Source organism: Orcinus orca, chromosome 15 (genome assembly GCF_937001465.1).
Source record: "Orcinus orca chromosome 15, mOrcOrc1.1, whole genome shotgun sequence".
Taxonomy (NCBI): domain Eukaryota; kingdom Metazoa; phylum Chordata; class Mammalia; order Artiodactyla; family Delphinidae; genus Orcinus; species Orcinus orca.
This window is the reverse complement of record NC_064573.1, coordinates 7474895-7495967: the sequence shown is the minus strand read 5'-3', so window position 1 is coordinate 7495967 and position 21073 is coordinate 7474895. Positions and strand designations below refer to the sequence as shown.

General features: G+C 40.4%; 1 protein-coding gene across 3 annotated transcripts in view; it reads right to left on the bottom strand.

Annotated features, from left to right (window-relative positions):
* The window catches only part of CD226 (CD226 molecule), a 104234-nt gene that overhangs the window by 26241 nt on the left and 56920 nt on the right, over window positions 1–21073 (bottom strand). For all 3 annotated transcript variants that reach the window (XM_033406086.2, XM_004280000.3, XM_033406085.2), the window contains exon 4: window positions 1906–2253. In XM_033406086.2, coding sequence (XP_033261977.1) covers window positions 1906–2253 — 348 coding nt within the window. The remainder of the gene's footprint in view (window positions 1–1905; window positions 2254–21073) is intronic.

The window sequence follows — 21073 nt, the reverse complement described above, 5'->3', positions numbered from 1 at the left end:
CTTCAATCTTTACTTATAATTATTTTAAAAAAGAATTAAACCAAAACATACAGTAAACAGCTGTCATCTTCTATCAAATATAACTTTTTACTAATGGGCCGAGTTGATATTCTTTCAACCTGTCAGTTGAATGTCAAAAAGCCATTTTTCAAGAATTCAAAACACTTGAACACTAAGAATGCTGACCATTACACTGTCACCTTCATTTTGGATACTGTTTATAGCTTATGTACAAGGAAGAGAAACAGCTTTGCAAGGAACTTAGCCATGTTTGGGTAACTGAAAGACATTTTTATTAATTAGTAAGAGCTAAATAATTATACTTCCAAGAATCCATTTTCTCTATGATTTAAGGTGTTTTTAATAACTTTTTCAACATATAATGGACGGTTCTTTATGACATTTTCTGAATAGAACTTTTTCTTGCCTTGGTCTCTGAGAGAAGATTAGCGACTACCTTTATTCTCTCTTTTTTTCCTGCCAGGTTTTAAAAACACTTCTATAATGCAAGAGTATTTTTTTTTAAAGGTGAGAAATATTTTCTCGATGTGTCTGAAGGAATGGAGTCAACATGAAGAACCTCTTAATATTTCTCCCCCAATATTCCATCAACCCTCTTTTTCATCAAGTTCTAAGCTCCCTCTGTCATCAAGAGGAGTAGAGAAAGCTTTGATGCTGTGAGAGGTGACTATGTACAAAAGCTGCTAACCTCTGGCAAAGGGCCTCCTTAGCACACACAGCTGCTACAGTGGCAGCAGTGGAGGCTGCTCTGCATACAAAACCTCCTCTTCTTCCTTCCTGATGCAGGAGGGAATCTCAGCCTGCGGTATAAGCAGAGTCTATGAACGGGCAGCCACATCCTAGGAAGCCTTGGCTCTAAAAGTCTACACACAGGCCAAGGCACATGAGTTGGCTAGAAGCATATAGAAGAAAGGCAGAAGGAAAGATGGATGGATGGGTAGATGGATAGACGGAAGGATGGAAGGAAGGGAGGAAGGAAAAGAGGGAGGGAAGAAGAGGGTGAGAGTAAAGTGAAATAAAATTTCTGTCATCAGTAAATATAGATTATTTTCTCTGACAGGTCCCTCTGCAGTGAGAAAACTTGCCTGGAAGCAGAGCTAGCAGTCTGAGACAGGCTTCCTCCCACTCAGCTGGAATGCGGGTCTACACAGGCCTCTCTGTATCTGCCCATCAGTCGCTGAAATACCACTTTTCCTTACACTCACACAGGTTTTGTGGAGCCTGAAGCTTACACAATTTAGGGCTTCATCATGACACGGGAGACAAATAACTAATACAAAGTAAGAACCGGGCCTTGGAAGGAGCCAGCTCAGGTGAGAGGCCCTGAAGGTCAGTTTCAAAGCTTCAAGGCCCGTCTGTTCCTGCTCCCAGCTCTGGAGAAAACTGAGGGAACCAAAGCTCTGATCTGACAAAGTAGCAACCACACTATTAAACATTTATTACCCTTCACTCAACACTGATTCAGCAAATACCAATCTAACACCTTATTATTACTGAGGATACACGAGGATTATAAAACCTAGTTACCACCATCAAAAAGTTTTAAAGTAATTGGAAAACTAAAAATTATACAGCTGAAAAAAAAGAAATTATACAGCTGAAACTTATAGGCTGTTGATACCATGTAGTTTTCAGACTGACTGAATCTTTCTTTTTAATTTTAGGAAAGTGGCAGATCAAAAAAATGGGAAACATCTGTTATTGTTAAATCTGTGATTGATGGATTAGCAAGATAAACACTAATATTCGTTAACTGACAACTTACAAAATTCAATCATTAAAGATATTTTGAATAATAAAGTCATGAAAAGGACAAAATAAACCAATCCACAGTGGCTGGCTTTTTCCATTTTTGACACATTAAGGCATCTGTCACCTACTCACCATCAGTTACGATCAGTTTCGTCATGAAGGTTTCAGTTTCTCCTGTGCTGGCTTTGAAGCCACAGCGGTAGAGTCCTGAGTCAGAGGTCCTAATGTGGGGCATGGTGATGAAGGCCCTCCTCATTCCCTGGGTGCAGTTGCTCAGTATCTGTCTTGGGTACTTTGAAGTGTAACTTCTTCCTTGGGACAAGTTGCAGCTAGTTAAGAGGTCAATCTGATGGGGCTGGATCTTCTCCCATGTAACTTCTTGTAACAGCCATTTCGCTCGAGGCTGGCAGGTGAGTGTGACGTTTTTTCCAGGTTCTGAGACTGTCTGGCTATTTGATGGCACAGCTGTCTCAAAACCGTCTGAAAAGAAGAAGCAAATGATTATACTTCGGTCCTCGAATTCTTGGATGCTAAGGCGGAAGCCACCCAGAAAGTTCTATCAAAATGGTTGGTGATGGAGAGGAGACCTTCAAGATGGAGAAAGAGTAAGACGTGGAGATCACCTTCCTCCCAACAAATACATCAGAAATACGTCTACACGTGGAACAGCTCCTACAGAACACCTACTGAACGCTGGCAGAAGACCTCAGACCTCCCAAAAGGCAAGAAACTCCCTACGTACCTGGGTAGGGCAAAATAAGAAAGAAACAACAGAGACAAGAGAATAGGGACAGGACCTGCACCAGTGGGAGGGAGCCGTGAAGGAGGAAAGGAGGAAACGTTTCCACACACCAGAAGCCCCTTTGCCGGTGGAGACTGTGGGTGGCAGAGGGGGAAAGCTTCGGAGCCACAGAGGAGAGCACAGCCACAGGGGTGCAGAGGGCACAGCGGAGAGATTCCCGCACAGAGGATCAGTGCCGACCAGCACTCACCAGCCCGAGAGGCTTGTCTGCTCACCCGCCGGGGCGGGCGGGGTTGGGAGCTGAGGCTCGGGCTTCGGTTGGATCCCAGGGAGAGGACTGGGGTTGGCGGCGTGAACACAGCCTGAAGGGGGCTAGTGCACCATGGCTAGCCGGGAGAGAGTCCGGGAAAAGGTCTGGACCTGCCTAAGAGGTAGGAGACCATTGTTTCAGGGTGCGTGAGGAGACGGGATTCAGAGCACCGCCTAAATGAGCTCCAGAGACAGGCGCAAGCCACGGCTATCAGCGTGGACCCCAGAAACGGGCATGAGACGCTAAGGCTGCTGCTGCTGCCACCAAGAAGCCTGTGTGCCAGCCCAGGTCACTATCTATATCTCCCCTCCCGGAAGCCTGTGCAGCCCACCACCACCAGGGTCCCGTGATCCAGGGACAACTTCACCAGGAGAACACGCAGCGAGCCTCAGGCTGGTGCAACGTTACCTGGTCTGCATTCCATACCCCTCCCTCCCTCTGACCTGAGTGAGCCACAGCCCCCTAATCAGCTGCTACTTTAACCCCGTCCTGTCTGAGCAAAGAACAGATGCCCTCAGGTGACCTACATGCAGAGGCAGGGCCAAATCCAAAGCTGAACCCCAGGAGCTGTGAGAACAAAGAAGAGAAAGGGAAATATCTCCCAGCAGCCTCAGGAGCAGCAGATTAAATCTCCACAATCAACTTGATGTACCTGCATCTGTGGAATACCTGAATAGATAACGAATCATCCCAAAATTGAGGTGGTGGACTTTGGGAGCAACTGCAGACTTGGGGTTTTCTTTCTGCATCTAATTTGTTTCTGGTTTTATGTCTATGTTAGTTTAGTACTTAGAGCATATTATCATTGGTAGATTTGTTTATTGATTTGGTTGCTCTCTTCCTCCTTTTTTTTAATATATAGATATAATATTTATTTTCCTTCTCTTTTTGTGAGTGTGTATATGTATGCTTCTTTGTGCTTTTGTCGGTATAGCTTTGATTTTACCATTTGTCCTAGGATTCTGTCTGTCTATTTTTTGTTTGTTTGTTTGTTTAGTATAGTTTTTAGCACTTGTATCATTGGTGGATTTCATTTTTGGTTTCATTGCTCTCTTTTTACTTTCTTTTATTAATTACTTTTTAATAATGATTTTTTATTTTAATAACTTCATTTTATTTTATTTATTTATTTTCTTTCTTTCTTTCTTTTTTGCTCCCTTTTCTCTGAGTCCGGTGGCTGACAGGGTCTTGGTGCTCTGCCCAGGTGTCAGGCCTGTGCCTCTGAGGTGGGAGAACCGAGTTCAGGACATTGGTCCACCAGAAACCTCCTGACTCCATGTAACATCAAACAGCGAAAGCTCTCCCAGAGATCTCCGTCTCAATGCTAAGACCCAGCTCCACTCAACAACCAGCAAGCTACAGTGCTGGACACCCTAACCAAACAACCAGTAAGATAGGAACACAACCCCACCCATTAGCAGAGAGACTGCCTAAAATCATAACAAGGTCACAGACACTCCAAAACACACCACCAGACGTGGTCCTGCCCACCAGAAAGACAAGATCCAGCCTCATCCACCAGAACATAGGCACTAGTCCCCTCCACCAGGAAGCCTACACAACCCAAAGAACCAACCTTAGCCACTGGGGGAAGACACCAAAAACAATGGGAACTATGAACCTCCAGCCTGTGAAAAGGAGACCCCAAACACAGTAAGTTAAGCAAAATGAGAAGACAGAGAAACACACAGCAGCTGAAGAAGCAAGGTAAAAACCCACCAGAGCAAACAAATGAAGAGAAAATAGGCAGTCTGCCTGAGAAAGAATTCAGAGTAATGATAGTAAAGATGATCCAAAATCTTGGAAATAGAATGGAGAAAATACAAGAAAAGTTTAACAAGGACCTAGAAGAACTAAAGAGCAAACAGTGATGAACAACACAATAAATGAAATTAAAAATTCTCTAGAAGGGATCAATAGCAGAATAACTGACAGAGAAGAACAGATAAGTGACCTGGAAGATAAAATAGTGAAAATAACTACTGCAGAGCAGAATAAAGGAAAAAAAAATGAAAGAATTGAGGACAGTCTCAGAGACCTCAGGGACAACATTAAACCCATGAACATTCAATTTAAAGGGGTCGCAGAAGAAGAAGAGAAAAAGAAAGGGACTGAGAAAATATTTGAAGAGATTACAGTTGAAAACTTCCCTAATACGGGAAAGGAAATAGTTAATCAAGTCCAGGAAGCACAGGGAGTCCCAACAGGATAAATCCAAGGAGAAACATGCAAGACACATATTAACAAAACTGTCAAAAATTAAATACAAAGAAAAAATATTAAAAGCAGCAAGGGAAAAGCAACAAATAACATACAAGGGAATCCCCATAAGGTTAACAGCTGATCTTTCAGCAGAAACTCTACAGGCCAGAAGGGAGGGGCAGGACATATTTAAAGTGAAGAAGGGGAAAAAACTACAACCAAGATTACTCTACCCAGCAAGGATCTCATTCAGATATGACGGAAAAATTAAAACATTTACAGACAGGCAAAAATTAAGAGCATTCAGCACCACCAAACCAGCTTTACAACAAATACTAAAGGAACTTCTGAAGGTAGGAAACACAAGAGAAGGAAAAGATCTACAAAGATCTACAACAACAAACCCCAAACCACTAAGAAAATGGTAATAGGAACATACATATCGATAATTACCTTAAATGTAAATGGATTAAATGCTCCAACCAAAAGACACAGACTGGCTGAATGACCCATATATATGCTGTCTACAAGAGACCCACTTCAGACCTAGGGACACACACAGACTGAAAGTGATGGGATGGAAGAAGATATTCTACACAAATGGAAATCAAAAGAAAGCTGGAGTAGCAATACTCATATCAGATAAAATAGACTTTAAAATAAAGAATGTTACAAGAGACAAGGAAGGACACTATGTAATGATCAAGGGATCAATCCAAGAAGAAGATATAACAATTATAAATATACATGCATCCAACATCGGAGCACCTCAATACATAAGGCAACTGCTAACAGCTATACAAGAGGAAATCGACAGTAACACAATAATAGTGGGGGACTTTAACAATTCACTTACACCAATGGAGAGATCATCCAGACAGAAAATTAATAAGGAAATACAAGCTTTAAATGACACAATAGACCAGATATATTTAATTGATATTTATATGACATTTGATCCAAAAACAGCAGATTACACTTTCTTCTCAAGTGCGCATGGAACATTCTACAGGATTGATCACATCTTGGGTCACAAATCAAGCCTCAGTAAATTTAAGAAAAATGAAATCATATCAAGCATCTTTTCTAACCACAACGCTATGAGATTAGGAATCAATTACAGGGAAAAAAACGTAAAACACAGAAACACATGGAGGCCAAACAATACGTTACTAAATAACCAAGAGATCACTGAAGAAATCAAAGAGGAAGTCAAAAAACACCTAGAGAAAAATGACAATGAAAACACAATGATCCAAAACTTTTGAGATGCAACAAAAGCAGTTCTAAGAGAGAAGTTTATGGCTATACAAGCCTACCTCAAGAAAAAAGAAAAATCTCAAATAAACAATCTAAGGTTACATCTAAAGGAACTAGAGAAAGAAGAACAAACAAAACCCAAAGATAGCAGAAGGAAAGAAATCATAAAGATCAGAGCAGAAATAAATGAAATAGAAACAAAGAAAACAACAGCAAAGATCAATAAAACTTAAAGCTGGTTGTTTGAGAACATAAAAAATGTTGATAAACCATTAGCCAGACTCATCAAGAAAAAGAGGGACAGGACTCAAATCAATAAAATTACAAATTAAAAAGGAGAAGTTACAACAGACACCGCAGAAATACAAAGCATCTTAAGAGACTACTACAAGCAAGTCTATGGCAATAAAATGGACAACCTGGAAGAAATGGACAAGTTCTTAGAAAGGTATAACCCTCCAAGACTAAACCAGGAAGAAAGAGAAAATACGAACAGACCAATCACAAGTAATGAAATTGAAAATGTGATTAAAAATCGTCCAAGGAACAAAATCCAGGACCCAATGGTTTCACAGGTGAATTCTATCAAACATTTAGAGAAGAGTTAACACCCATCATTCCCAAACTCTTCCGAAACATTGCAGAGGAAGGAAAACTCCCAATTTCATTCTATGAGGCCCCCATCACCCTGATACCAAAACCAGACAAAGATACTACAAAAAAAAGAAAGTTACAGACCAATATCACTGATGAATATAGGTGCAAAATTCCTCAACAAAATAGTAGCAAACAGAATCCAACAACATATTAAACGGATCATACACCATGATCAAGTGGGATTTATCCCAGAGATGTAAGGTTTCTTCAATATATGCAAATCAATCAGTGTGATACACCATATTAACAAATTGAAAAATAAAAACCATACGATCATCTCAGTAGATGCAGAAAAAGCTTTTGACAAAATTCAACACCCATTTATGATAAAAACTCTCCAGAAAGTGGGCATAGAGGGAACCTATTTCAACATCATAAAGGCCATATACGACAAACCCACAGCAAACATCATTCTCAATGGTAAAAAACTTAAAGCATTGTTCTAAGTTCAGGAACAAGACAAGGATGTCCACTCTCACCACTCTTATTCAACATAGTTTTGAAAGTCCTAAGCATGGAAATCAGAGAAGAAAAAGAAATAAAAGGAATCCAAATAGGAAAAGAAGAAGTTAAGCTGTTGCTGTTTACAGATGACATGATGCTATATATAGAGAATCCTAAAGATGCTACCAGAAAACTATTAGAAGTAATCAATGAATTTGGCAAAGTAGCAGGATGCAAAATTAAGGCACAGAAGTCTCTTGCATTCCTATACACTAATGATGAAAAATCTGAAAGATAAGTTAAGGAAACACTCACATTTACCACTGCAACAAGGAGAATAAAATACCTAGGAATAAACCTACCTAAGGAGACAAAAGACCTGTATGCAGAAAACTATAAGACACTGATGAAAGAAAGTAAAGATGATACAGATGGAGAGATATACCATGTTCTTGGATTGGAAGAATCAACATTGTGAAAATGACTATACTACCATAAGCAATCTACAGATTCAATTCAATCCCTATCAAACTACCAATGGCTTTTTTCACAGAACTGGAACAAAAAATTTCACAATTTGTATGGAAACACAAAAGACCCCAAATAGTCAAAGCAATCTGGAGAAAGAAAAATGGAGCTGGAGGAATCAGGCTCCTGGACTTCACACTATACAACAAAGTTACAGTAATCAAGACAGTATGGTACTGGCACAAAAACAGAAATATAGATCAGTGGAACAGGATAGAAATCCCAGAGATAAACCAAACACATATGGTCACCTTATTTTTGATAAAGTAGGCAAGAATATACAATGGAGAAAAACAGCCTCTTCAATAAGTGGTGCTGGAAAACCTGGACAGCTACATGTAAAAGAATGAAATTAGAACACTCCCTAACACCATAGACAAAAATAAACTCAAAATGGATTAAAGACCTAAATGTAAGGCCAGACACTAGAAAAGTCTTAGCGGTAAACATAGGCAGAACACTCTATGACATAAATCACAGCAAGATCCTTTTTGACCCATCTCCTACAGAAATGGAAATAAAAACAAAAATAAACAAATGGGACCTAATGAAACTTAAAAGCTTTCACACAGCAAAGGAAAACATAAACAAGATGAAAAGACAACTTTCAGAATGGGAGAAAATATCTGCAAATGAAGCAACTGACAAAGGATTAATCTCCAAAATTTACAAGCAGCTCATACAGCTCAATATCAATAAAACAAACAACCCTATCCAAAAATGAGCAGAAGACCTAAATAGCCATTTCTCCAAAGAAGATATACAGATTGCCAACAACCACATGAAAGGATTCTGAACATCACTAATCATTAGAGAAATGCAAATCAAAACTACAATGAGGTATCACCTCACACCAGTCAGAATGGCCATCATCAAAAAATCTACAAACAATAAATGCTGGAGAGGGTGTGGAGAAAAGGGAACCCTCTTGCACTGTTGGTGGGAGTGTAAATTGATACAGCCACTATGGAGAACAGTATGGAGGTTCCTTAACAAACTAAAAATAGAACTACCCTACAACCCAGGAATACCACTCCTGGACATATACCCTGAGAAAACCATAATTTAAAAGAGTCATGTACCATAATGTACAATGCAGCTCTATTTACAATAGCCAGGACATGGAAGCAACCTAAGTGTCCATCGACAGATGAATGGATAAAGAAGATGTGGCACATATATATAATGGAATATTACTTAGCCATAAAAAGAAACGAAATTGAGTTATTTGTAGTGAAGTGGATGGACCTAGAGTCTGTCATACAGAGTGAAGTAAGTCAGAAAGACAAAAACAAATACCATATGCTAACACATATATATGGAATCTAAATACAAAAAACAAACCAAAAACAATGTTCTGAAGAACCTAGGGCAGGACAGGAATAAAGATGCAGACACAGAGAATGGACTTGAGGACACAGGGAGGGGGAAGGGTTAGCTGGGGCAAAGTGAGATAGTGGCAGGGACTTATATATACTACCAAATGCAAAATAGATAGCTAGTGGGAGGTAGCCGCATAGCACAGGGAGATCAACTCGGTGCTTTGTGACCACCTAGAGGGGTGGGATAGGGAGAGTGGGAGGGAGATGCAAGAGGGTGGAGATATGGGGATATATGTATATGTATAGCTGATTCACTTTGTTATAAAGCAGAAACTAACACACCATTGTAAAGCAATTATACTCCAATAAAGATGTTAAAAAAATTAATTAATTTAAAAAAATGATTGGTGATGTTATTTCACATAGTTTCACTAATTGTAAATATCTTTATATCACATTTTATGTAAGAAAAAGGCTTTTGAAAGAGGCTGGAACATAAATAGAGAAGAGGATATGACTGTTCACACATATTCCTTCAATTTTTACTCTGTTAACTGTATAATAAGAAACATAATTGAACCCCCTGGAGCTTTTCTTGGTAGTGATCAAATCAAGAGGCTGAATTTCACAGTACTGTTCTGTGGTAATGCTGGGCTGGTGACTCAAACACTGAGTGTTTAAGTATCAAATATCCAGCTTTTTATCATACCGGCTAAGATTTCAATGGTCGTAAAAGAGAGAGAAAATCATTTTCATTGAATATATACATAAACTTATTTTTCAGATATATGAGTTGTCTTATGCAGAGATAGGGTAGGGACCCACATGTGATATGAATTCCTGGATACTAAGAAGGTCATCCAGTATTTTCCTACCTTCCTACCACCACAGCTAGAATACCCAGCACAGAGCACTCAGTAAATATTCACTAGCTAAGTAAGTCAGTAGTTCATATAGTGTGGTCTGAAGACCCCAGGGAGTTTCTGTATCTCCCTCTGAGACCTGCAAAATCAAACTTACTTTAATAGTTATATTAAGATTTAATTTACCTTTTTAACTCTTATCATACAAGAATATATATATATATATTCTTAGAAATTCACTCATATAAGAAGATACTGATGTTTTCAGAGGCTCTGATGGCTAATGGGTATGTGCTTATAAATTCTAGTCTTTTCAGTTTTACTTAATTTTAATTTCTAATACAGTAAATATTGATAGTTATAACACACATAAACAAAAAACTCTTTGGGGTCCTCAATAACTTTAAGAGAGTAAAGGGAAAAAATAATTATAAAATTCATATGGAACCACAAAAGACCACAAATAGCCAAAACAATCTCAGAAAAGAACAAAGCTGGAGGCATCACACTTCATGATCTCAAACTATATTACAAAGCTCCAATAATTAAAACAGTGTGGTACTGGCATAAAGACATAAATACAGACCAATGAAAGAGACTAGAAAGCCCATAAGTAAATCCACACATGCATGGTCAACTGATCTTCAACAAGAGTATCAAGAATACACAATGGGAAAAGGATTGTCTCTTCAACAAATGTAGTTGGAAAAACTGGATATACACTTTGTGAAAGACTGAAATTGGACCATTATCTTACACCATACACAAAAATCAACTCAAAATGGATTAAAGACTTAAACGTAGTATCTGATACTCCAAAACTCCTGAAGAAAACATATTATGACTTAGGCCTTGGCAATGATCTCCTGGATATGACACCAAAAGCACAGGCAATAGAGCAAAAATAGGCCAGTGGGACTACATCAAACTAAAAGGCTTCTGAACTGCAAAGGAAAAAATCAACACAGAGAAAAAAAACACCTAAAGAACAAGAGAAATATTTGTAAACCTTATATCTGATAAGGGTTAATTTCCAAAATATATAAGGAATTCCTATAGCTCAACAGCAAAATAAACTAATTGCCCAATTTAAAAAATGGACTAAAGACTTGATTTACATAATAAGACATATAAATGGTCAACAGATACATGAAAAGATGCTCAATGTCACTAATCACTGGGGAAAGGCAAACCAAAACCACAATGAGATATCACCTTACATCTGTTAGGATGACTAATATAAAAGGAAGGAAGGAAGGAAGGAATGGAGGGAGAGAGGGGAGGGAGAGGAAGGAAGAAAGAAATTAGTTGTTGGTGAAGATGTGGAGAAATTGGAAATTTTGTATATTGTTTGTAGGAAGGTAAAATGGTACAGCCTCTATGGAAAACATTATGGAGGTTACTTTAAAAAATTAAAAATAGGACTACCATATGATTCAGCAATACCACTTATGGGTATTCATCCAGAAGCAGCACTCCTATATTTATTGCAGCACTATTCAAACAGCCAAGACATGGAAGCAACCTAAATGTCCATCGATGGATAAGTGGATAAAGAAAATGTGGAATATACATACAATGAGATATTATTCAGCCTTAAAGAGAAGAAAACTGTGCAATTTGAGACAACAGGGATGAACCTGGAGGACTCTATGCTAAGTGAAATAAGCCCATCACAGAAGGACAAATACTGCATGATTTCACTTATATGAAGTATCTAAAATAGTCAAGTCATAGAAGCAAAGAATAGAACAGTGGTTTCCAGGGTCTGGGAGAAGGAAGAAATGAGGAGTTGCTAATCAATGGGTATTAAATTTCAGTTATGCAAGATAAATAAGCTCTCAAGATGTGCTGTACAACATAGTGCATGTAGGTAACAATACTGCTTGTATACTAAAAAAACCTGTTAAGAATTTAGATCACATATTAAATGGTCTTACCACAATAAAAAAAATGTTAAGAGTATAAAGGGATCCTGAGAGCAAGCAGTTTAAGAACTTGATCTAGAGAATAAACTTCAGGAATTATTTTTCAAAATTACAATAGCCCAGAATGGTAACATGTCTATCTATATAGTAGTTATTAACACCTTTTTAATTTGATAGCTTCACAGTTGCCAACAAGGAATTCTGACCTACTGTCTAAGTAAAAAGAACAGTAACGGTGTCATAAAGCACAGAGACTCCAGATAAGAAATGCAGGAAGGTGAGAGCTTCTGTCACAGCCTCTACCTGTGTCACAAATTTCTTCAGGGCTTGTCTGGGAGCCACTTTCTTGTCTTCCAATTAAAAAAGCAAAGAAGGGCAACAAAAGCAAATATAAACAATGGGACCATATTAAACTAAAAAGCTTTTGCACAGCAAAGGGAGCCATCAACAAAACAAAAAGGCAACCACTGAATGGGAGAAGATATTTGCAAGTGACGTATCTGATAAGGGGTTGATATCCAAAATATTTAAAGAACTCACACAACTCAATTTCACAAAAGCAAATAACTCAATTTAAAAATGGGCAGAGGGCTTCCCTGGTGGTGCAGTGGTTGAGAGTCCGCCTGCCGATGCAGGGGACACGGGTTCGTGCCCCGGTCCGGGAAGATCCCACGTGCCGCGGAGCGGCTGGGCCCGTGAGCCATGGCCGCTAAGCCTGCACGTCCGGAGCCTGTGCTCCGCAACGGGAGAGGCCACAGCAGTGAGAGGCGTGTGTACCACAAAAAAAATAAATAAAAATGGGCAGAGGACCTGAATAGACATTTTTCTAAAGAAGACATATACAGATGGCCAACAGACACATGAAAAGATGCTCAACATCACTAATCATCAGGGAAATGCAAATCAAAACCACAATAAGATACCACCTCACACTTGTCAAAACGGCTATTATCAAAAAGACAAGACATAACAAGTACTGGCGAGGATGAGGAAAGAAGGGAACCCTTGTGCATTATTGGTGGGAACATAATAAATTGGTACAGCCACTGTGGAAAACAGTATGGATGTTCCTCAAAAAATTAAAAATGTAACTACAGTATGATCCAGCAATTTCACTTTTGGGTATTTATCCAAAGAAAATGAAAACACTAATTTGAAAAGATACATGCACCCCTATATTCACTGCAGCATTATTTACAATGGCCAAGGTATGGAAGCAACCTAAGTGTCCATCAACAGATGAATGGATAAAGAAGATGTGGTACATATATACACAATGGACTATTACTCAGCCATTAAAAGATAATGAAATCTTGCTCTTTGAAACATCATGGATGGACCTAGAGGGTATTTTGCTAAGTGAAATAAGTCATATAGAGAAAGAAATACCATATGATTTCATTTGTATGAGTAATCTAAAAAAAATAAAACAAATGAACAAACAAAACAGAACAGAAGCAGACTTATAGATACAGAGAACAAGCTGGCGGTTGCCAGTGGGGAAGGGAATGGGAGGTTAGGTGAAACAGGTGAAAGGGATTAAGAAATACAAATTTCCAGTTATAAAATAAATATCGGGGATGTAATGTACAGCATGGGGACTATAGTTAATAATACTGTACTGGGAATTCCCTGGTGGTCCAGGGGTTAGGACACAGCGCTTTCACTGCCGTGGGTCCAGGTTTAATCCCTGGTCGGGAACTAAGATCCCTGCAAGCCACGTGGTGCAGTCAAAAAAATAATAATAATATTGTATTAATTTTGTATGGTGACAGATGAACTAGACTCATCGTGGTGATCAATTCGTAATGAATATAAATGTGGAACAACTGTGTCGTACACCTGAAACTAATATAATGTTGCTTGTAAACTATACTTCAAAAAAAGAAAAAAAAAGAGTAGAGAAGAGAGGACAGGAGAGGAGAAGAGAAGGGAAACCATCCTTGAAAAAAATTTATTTTAAAATATGATAAGATGTGCTATCTGTGTTAAACTACAATATTGTGTCTATGAGTCTCATATCTACCAAAAACTAGCTTCCTTTCTTCAGCAAGTGGTTCCATGTGACAAAATGCTGGAAAGAGAAACCACAGCCCTCCAGTTTACAACCCGAAACCTTACAGCTATTTACCAAAGTTAACACTTCACCCACATAACAAGCACACAGAAAACATTTCATCTCTAAGTAAGGTGAGACAAGACCAGGGCAAAAGAAGAAGAAAAGGGAGAACACTCATAAGAAATGGAAAAAGTAAGAAAATAAAAGCTTAAAGGAAACGAATGAGAAATTAAAATTCATACAGGGAAAGGAAGGTATGAGAAAAGAGAAGGAAACTGTGGGACAATATAAATAAAAGGCGAAATCAGATATGGGACACTGTGTTGGGAAAATGAAAGAACATAAACAGAATTTTAACAAGAAGGAGAAACAAAATTTTCTGTGAGCCATGCTGGACCCTGGAAAATAAGAGGCAGGCTTGCCCTTGCCCCAGTTTTGCTGTCTGTCTTCAGGGCCAACGCACCTGTTTCGTTTTGTTTGGTTTGGTTTTCCTCTGTGGGTCTTGCTCGGGGGTCTCAGGTGGAGCTGTCCCTTGGGGAGCAGGTACGGGGAGGCTTTCACAGCACAGGCTCTGTGTAAGGACCCGAGCCACCTGTCAACAGACGAAGACTGGACCTGAAGGCCGCAGGCCCTGCCCCAGGAGCAGGTGGCTGAGAAGCACAGAGTAACCCCACTTAACCTCTCCTGATGAACAGAATAGCTGACTGGTGTCAGAGGAAAATCCAGACCCAGCTGAGGTCTGCAGTACCTGCCTCGCCTTGCATGCTCGTTGATGCTCAGGCCACCTGATCCCCCTGCTGGGCACGTGTAAAGTGACATGAAATGACCCCAAAAACAACAACCAGAGAGACCGCATGTCACAAGAAGACCCGGCATCTGGAGGTGCTTGGAATTGGAAAGGGAATCTACTTAAAATAGGGATCAAAATGTCATCGTTAATAGGGAAGGAAAAGTTTGATTAGGATTTAATTGTAAAAACAGAAACAAAAATAATAAAAAGCAGTTAATTTTATATTTCTATTTAGTTATATATTAATTCACAGCACACACATAGAATAGTCTGTGCTGTGTTTTGTTTGAAAGACTATTTTTTAGAACAGTTTCGGGTTTACAACAAAGCTGAGAGGAAGGTACAGAAATTTACTTAATACCTCCCTGCCCTTGCGCACACACACACGCACACATGCACGCACACACACACAGCCTCCCCCATTATCAACATCATACGCCAGAATGATACATTTTTTACCAAGGGTGAACTAACACATCATAACCACACAAAATTCATAATTTACCTTAGGGATTACTCTTGGTGTTGTACATTCTATGCGTTTGGACAGATGTACAATGACATGTATCCATCACTACAATGTCATACAGAGGAGTTTCCCTACCCTAAAATCCTCTGGGCCCTGCCTAATCATCCCTCCCTCCGCTCAATCCCTGGCAACCATTGATTTTTTTATTGCCTCCATAGTTTTACCTTTTCCAGAGTGTCATATAGTTGGAATCATACAGTACGTAGCCTTTTCATATTGTCTTCTTTCACTTAGTAATATAGATTTAAGATTCCCCTGTGTTTGCATGTTTGATAGCTTGTTTCTTTTTAGCATTAAATAATATTTCATCATCTGATGTAACACAGTACCATTCACCTACTGAAGGACATCTTAGTTGCTTCCAAGTTTGGGAACTTACGAATAAAGCTGCTATAAACACCCATGTGCAGGTTTTCGTGTATAAGTGTTCAATTCCTTTGGGCAAATGCCAAGAAGCATGATTGTTGGATTGAATGGCAAGAGGTTGTTTAGTTGTGTAAGGAACTGACAAACTGTCTTCCAAAGTGGCTGCACCACTTTGCATTCCCAGCAGCAATGAATGAGGGTTCCTGTCGCTCCCCTTTCTCACCAGCATTGGGTGTTGTCAGTGTTCTGGATTCTGGCCATTCTAATAGGTTTGTCTGTGTGTTGTCTTCACATGATATCTTGTTGTAGAATAACATGATGAAATCCTCTGTACTTTGAATGTGATTTTTCTGGCAAGATAATAGATCATTTTTGAAAATTATTTCAGTGCTTCATCACCTTTTCCAAGCACCATTCAGTCCCTGGTTACTACAAACATTCCTGGGTACCCTGTGCATCACGCCACTGCCCCAGCCCACCGTCACATCCCAGCTGCTCACACTTCCTCCTTCACAGTCCTCACTAGTCATTGGCTCTGCATGCAGTTTGAGCAGCTCTGCAACAAAAGTCATCAAATTCACAAAACCCTGAGATTTTTTTTACTATAAACTTCATAAACCCAGACCTTGGTATAGATGTTTATATATCATTCTATCCTTAGGACTTAGAACAGTGCTTGACATATAGTAAAACATCAATCACTATTTTTCTAATAAAAAATTAATTTGCAGTTTCACTTGGCAGACAATATGCAATGTGTATCCATTGATAATATTAAGAAATGTGTTTAGAATCACATTTGTAATGCCTAAACGAATTAATGTTTCCGGGCAACAATCATCAATGCCAGCAAATTCACAAAAAAAGGCACTCATGTCTCCACAGCACCACATTGGAAGTAGTAGCCTTGCCCAAATTATCAAACCTGACTCGGATCAAGCCTCAAAATCTAATGACCAATTTGCAGAAGTACCAAGAGCAGAGAAATATGTCAGATGACACCCTGGCAAGCAGTCCCTGGGGATATGGAAGACTCAAAACACCTCAGCACTGAATAGGATCTCTCCCAGGCCTGAAAACCAACTTCAGGCACTGACTCTCTCTCTTCTTCCCCATCCGTTCATAATTCTGCAGGGAACCCATTGCTCCCCTGAACGTGCCTAATCAATTCTTACGTGAGCTTCAGTGCAATGAGCACCATTTCCGCCAAATCCAGCACTGCAAACGTCACCAACGTTCTTGACATTCAGAACTGGATCTTGCCCTCCTGGAAACGCCTTGGCTTCTGTGACACTGCACTTTCCTGCTTGTCCAACGTCCTTCCTGACCTGCCCCGGTCTCCTTTAGGGGTCCCTCTTTCTTTGCTGGTCTTTTAAAATGCCGTCGTTCCGCCAGGACTCCACTGCTCCCCCCCACTCCACTCCCCATCCCTGGTCATCCCACCTGCTCTCCAGAGGAAGGCCAAGTCAACAGCCCCTGCTCAGTGCGACCTCTCCCCAGGGTAAAGCCTGAGACAACACCTTCTTCTTCTGATGTTTAAAACAGGCTAAAAATTAAGCAGCCAGAGTTACCTGAAGCTTTCTGCAGGAGCACTGCTTTTACACCAGCTAATGAGAAGTGATCGGAGCAGTAGCTTTGCACACTCCCAGCTGTGCCTAGACTATGTATGTGCTCAGGTGAGAACTTTTCTAGAAACTCGTTAATATAAGGTGTTCCCTACAAATGCAAAATAAAATGTTGGCTGCATGGGACTGTGGAAGTATTCTAAAGTGACCTGAGATGAAGCTCTCAAAAATAGCAAGCACTTGCTAAGAGAGTACATCTTAAAATTTCTCAGCACAAGAAAATTTAAAATTCTCTATCTATATACATAGGGTGACGGAGGTGAACTAGATTTACTGTGGTGACCATTTTGCAATGTATACAAATATCAAATCATTATGCTGTACACCTGAAGTTAACAATGTTATATGTCAATTATACCTCAATACTAAATCAATTCATTAAAGGGGAAAAAGGCAAGCAAAAGAAACAGAAACACAAATTCCTGATCACAAGCAGGCAGCTAGGTTCAGAAAGAAGAGCAGTGGCCCTTGTGGGCCTCAAAGGGCACAGGCAGCGTGGGGAGGAAGCTGCGGGTGGAAGGAGGAACACAGACTCGAAGGCCGAATTGCCGCGTATGACTTTGCCTCCCCCCAGCTCCGCCTGCGACAGGCACAGAGTGACACAGAACTGAGGTGTCGAGCAGCTTCAAGCAGAACAGAAATAGAGCACCCACAGTGAGCTGTATGGACTACACACTCCGACCACCCCACAGACTCCTGTGAAGTCACCATTTCAAATGTAGAAAGCAATGAAAGTAGTGACGGCATTTCTCCAAAAAGCTGGAATCCTCCCAGGTGATGTTTGCAGGTGGTGTGGGCTGAACTGTATCCCCCAAGATTCCTAAGTTGAAGCCCTAAGCTCCAGCACCTCAGAATGTGACCTTATTGGAAACGGGTTGTTGAAGATGTAATTAGTTAAGATGAGGTCATGCTGAAGTAGGATGGGCCCTGATCCAACAGGACTGGTATCCTTATAAAAGATGGAAATTGAGACACAGACTTGCACACAGGGAGCATGTTGTGTGAAGATGAAGGCAGAGATCAGGGTGACGTGTCCACAAGCCAAGGAATGCCAAGGATTGCCAGAAACCACCAGAAGCTGGGAGAGAGGATGAAACAGATTCTCCCTCCCGGCCTCAGGAGGGACCAATCCTGCAACACCTTCATCTCAGGCATCCAACCTCCAGAGCTGCAAGGTAATACACTGCTGTTGTCTAAGCCACCCAGCCAGTTATCTCGTTCTAGCAGCCCTAGCAGACTAATGCTGGCGGTGAGGACTTCATTGGCTGAATTTCCAGTACAATCTGGATCTTGCCAGAACTCATCAGAAGCAGCAAGGCCATCAGGTTAGGGACATGGGCAGTCTTCACAACTCCTCTCCCCATGTGTTTTGTGTCTTTCATTTAAAGTGCAGATAAGAGGTAAAGGAGCCAAACAAGATAAAAATAAGCTAATAGATTGCTTGATGGAAATGCACAGATAAAGTGGGAAGAATGAGAGCTGCGTCAAGAGATAAAAACACAGGCCAACAAAGTCATCACGGAGGCAGGCCCAGCGAGGCCATTTGTTTAAACAAAAGAAGTAACTAGAATCAGGCAGGTGTGTCCTGGATGGCAAGTCAGAGATTCGGCCCAAAAAATACACAGTAAGACAAGGTTTGCATCATGTCCAAAATGCAATGACCCACTCTGGGCATCGAAGAGTAAAAGGCTTGCAACTCAGCCTGGAAGGACTTGTGATTAAAATTCCCTGTGATTCAAAGCAGCTGCTTTGGCTGTAGCACCCAGTCCAGAGCCCAGCTGCCCCCAGAAGTCTCATGGAGCTCCTAGATGCTCCAGGAGGTCTGTGGGAAGGGTGACCATGCCTTCTCACACTGTAAATTTTCCTCATGGTTTTTTTTTTTTTTAATTGGAGTATAGTTGACTTGCAATGTTGTGTTGTTTCAGGTATATAGCAAAGTGAATCAGTTATACATATACATATGTCCACTCTTTATTTTTTTTAGAGTCTTTTCCCACAGAGGCCATTACAGAGTACTTAGTAGAATTCCCTGTGATATACAGCAGGTTCTTAGTTACCTAGTTTATATATAATAGTGTGTATATGTCAATCCCAACCTCCCAATTAACCCTCATGGGTTTTAATTGTTGAAAGAACAACATTGCAATCTCTCTGTCATGGTACAATGAGAATGATGCTTTTTATTTAAGTCAGTAGCACAAGGTTTGTTGAAAAAGTTTAAAATTTGGGCAACTCTGCAATTTCTACCGACTAGAAAAAGAAATGACTCATGGGATATAACAATTTTAAACAGTCTAGTTCTAAGGTCTTATAAAACCAATAGATGGCAATACTTCCCAGGAGTATTGGCTTGTTTTCTGCTAAAATGTTAGCAATTGACCTCCCAGATTTGGAAATTTAATGTAGAGTTTCTGCATGGCAGAGTTTCACGGAAAAAGAATCAGAGATTAACACTAACCCTAATCATCCCCTACTAGAGAACATGTCACGTTAGTGAATTGTCTAGACTACATTAAAGCATTTGGTCTCAGATACTTTAAACATTTTTAACAAATTTTAAAAGCAAAATACTAAACCTTGAATGAGTCCTTATTATGTGCCACACTAAATGCATGACATGTGCTAACACATTTAATCCTCAGACCAGCCATCAGAGGTGAGTCTCCCAGCTGGCTGACAGCGCAGAAGGGAGTCCCCCCCGACCCCCGGGCAGGGGTTTATGGAGCCGCCCTGGCCCTCATCTCTGGGAAGGGTCTACGTGTGATACTCAAGAGTTTTCCTCTCCACCCTGCAACTGGGCTAGATTGCACAGACGCAAAATAGGCTCCCAGGAAGCCCTTCTTTCTAAATATCTTATTTTATGATGCCTTAAACCCTACAATTAGAAATCAGTTTCTTTACTTGTCCTTGTTAAAATGCACATAACAACCTCAGCTCTTGGCAGGCGCCAACACACGGTGTGAAATCGTCCATTAGATTGCTTTCTAAGTGGAAGGAAAGCAGGTGAGTGGCCTGGAACAGACAGGCTGTAGCAAAGGACACTGAGAAGAGGTAGGAGCCAGCCTGGCACAGGCCATGATGCTCCCGGGGGGGCAAAGGGCAGCGGAGAGGGTGCACCTGTGAGTGCAGGGAAGGGGTGGGTGGAGACATAAGCAGGGAGACAGATTACAAATGGGAGGCAATGGGCTTCCCTGGTGGCACAGTGGTTGAGAGTCCGCCTGCCGATGCAGGGGACACGGGTTCATGCCCCAGTCCGGGAAGATCCCACATGCCGCGGAGCAGCTGGGCCTGTGAGCCATGGCTGCTGAGCCTGCGCATCCGGAGCCTGTGCTCCGCAACGGGAGAGGCCACGACAGTGAGAGGCCCGCATACCGCAAAAAACAAACAAAAAAAGCAAATGGGAGGCAATGGTATTTTACCTATTTTGTTATTCATTCATTCAACAAAGATTACTGACTATTCACATAAAGATAAATAAGCCACACATAAATCGATGATGTTAGAATGTTCCCTCACACCATGCACAAAAATAAACTGAAAATGGCTTAAAGACTTAAACATAAGACACGACACTGTAAAACTCCTAGAAGAGAATATAGGCAAAACATTCTCCGATATAAATCATACCAGTGTTTTCTTAGGTCAGTCTCACAAGGCAAAAGAAATAAAAGCAAA